Source organism: Littorina saxatilis, unplaced genomic scaffold (assembly GCF_037325665.1).
Source record: "Littorina saxatilis isolate snail1 unplaced genomic scaffold, US_GU_Lsax_2.0 scaffold_299, whole genome shotgun sequence".
In the NCBI taxonomy this organism is placed as follows: domain Eukaryota; kingdom Metazoa; phylum Mollusca; class Gastropoda; order Littorinimorpha; family Littorinidae; genus Littorina; species Littorina saxatilis.
In genome coordinates, this window is record NW_027128951.1 from 78,895 (window position 1) to 79,767 (window position 873).

Below are 873 nucleotides of genomic sequence, written 5' to 3' on the forward strand. Positions count from 1 at the left end.
CAAAAGGCTGTGGTTTTTTTTCTCGTTTCCTGAATGTGTCAAAATGTGCAATCAGTGAATTGTGTATAAATTACAGCCAATTAGACGAACCAGCTAATCCATGTATAGAATGTCTTGGCTACAGCAAGCTTAACGAACACCATGCCACATTTAAAACGCAGGCGGACAGTTTCAGACAGCAGAATAGCTTGCGGTATTGATGACATATAATTATAAGTATGGATTTCCACCTGGCCTTTGCCTTGTTGTGCTCAGTCTCTTTACGTCCATCAAATAGCCAAGGTAAGTCAATAGTCATTAAGCTTAAATCGAAGTAGCTTGGTTTCGGTAAAAGGAATCAACACTTGACATTTATTTTTGGGTAAAACGGATTTTCTTTTCAAGGGCCTGTTTCAAAGCAAACATAGTACCATTTTATGTACTATTTTCATTGTTTTACGGGGAGTCTTTATGTGTCAGAACGGAAAAGTGCCTTACTCAGAAACGAGAACGGCAGTTTTGCTCACGTAACCGTGGCAATGGTTTCCGTTGGTCTGAGAGTGTATACTCTCTAACACATGACAGGTACCCTTCCAGTAGCTTCCCCTGTGGTCTCACTGCAGAAATTCCAAACACTGAGTTAGGTATTGTTCTTATGAGCGTGACGCAATGTCAGTGGATGTTACTGAACAACGTGGTCGCAACATTGCAGTTTCAACGTGGTCGTGTGTTTTTTGTCTAAACGTTGAGTATGGCGTTATCAAACGAGTATATAAACACAATTACATTGTAAGCACAACACAACTGCACGCATGCACGTATTTAAAGGTACTGAACTTGTCAAATCCAGGTGCACGGAGCCCCTGGGGCTTTTATTCATACCTCAGGCAGCTA

General features: G+C 41.2%; 1 protein-coding gene across 1 annotated transcript in view; it reads left to right on the forward strand.

Moving 5' to 3' along the window:
• LOC138957253 (uncharacterized) overlaps positions 1-873 on the forward strand; it is a 15,256-nt gene continuing 14,383 nt past the window's right edge. Inside the window, exon 1 of the mRNA XM_070328397.1 lies at positions 1-282. Coding sequence (XP_070184498.1) covers positions 219-282 — 64 coding nt within the window. The 5' untranslated portion in view covers positions 1-218. The remainder of the gene's footprint in view (positions 283-873) is intronic.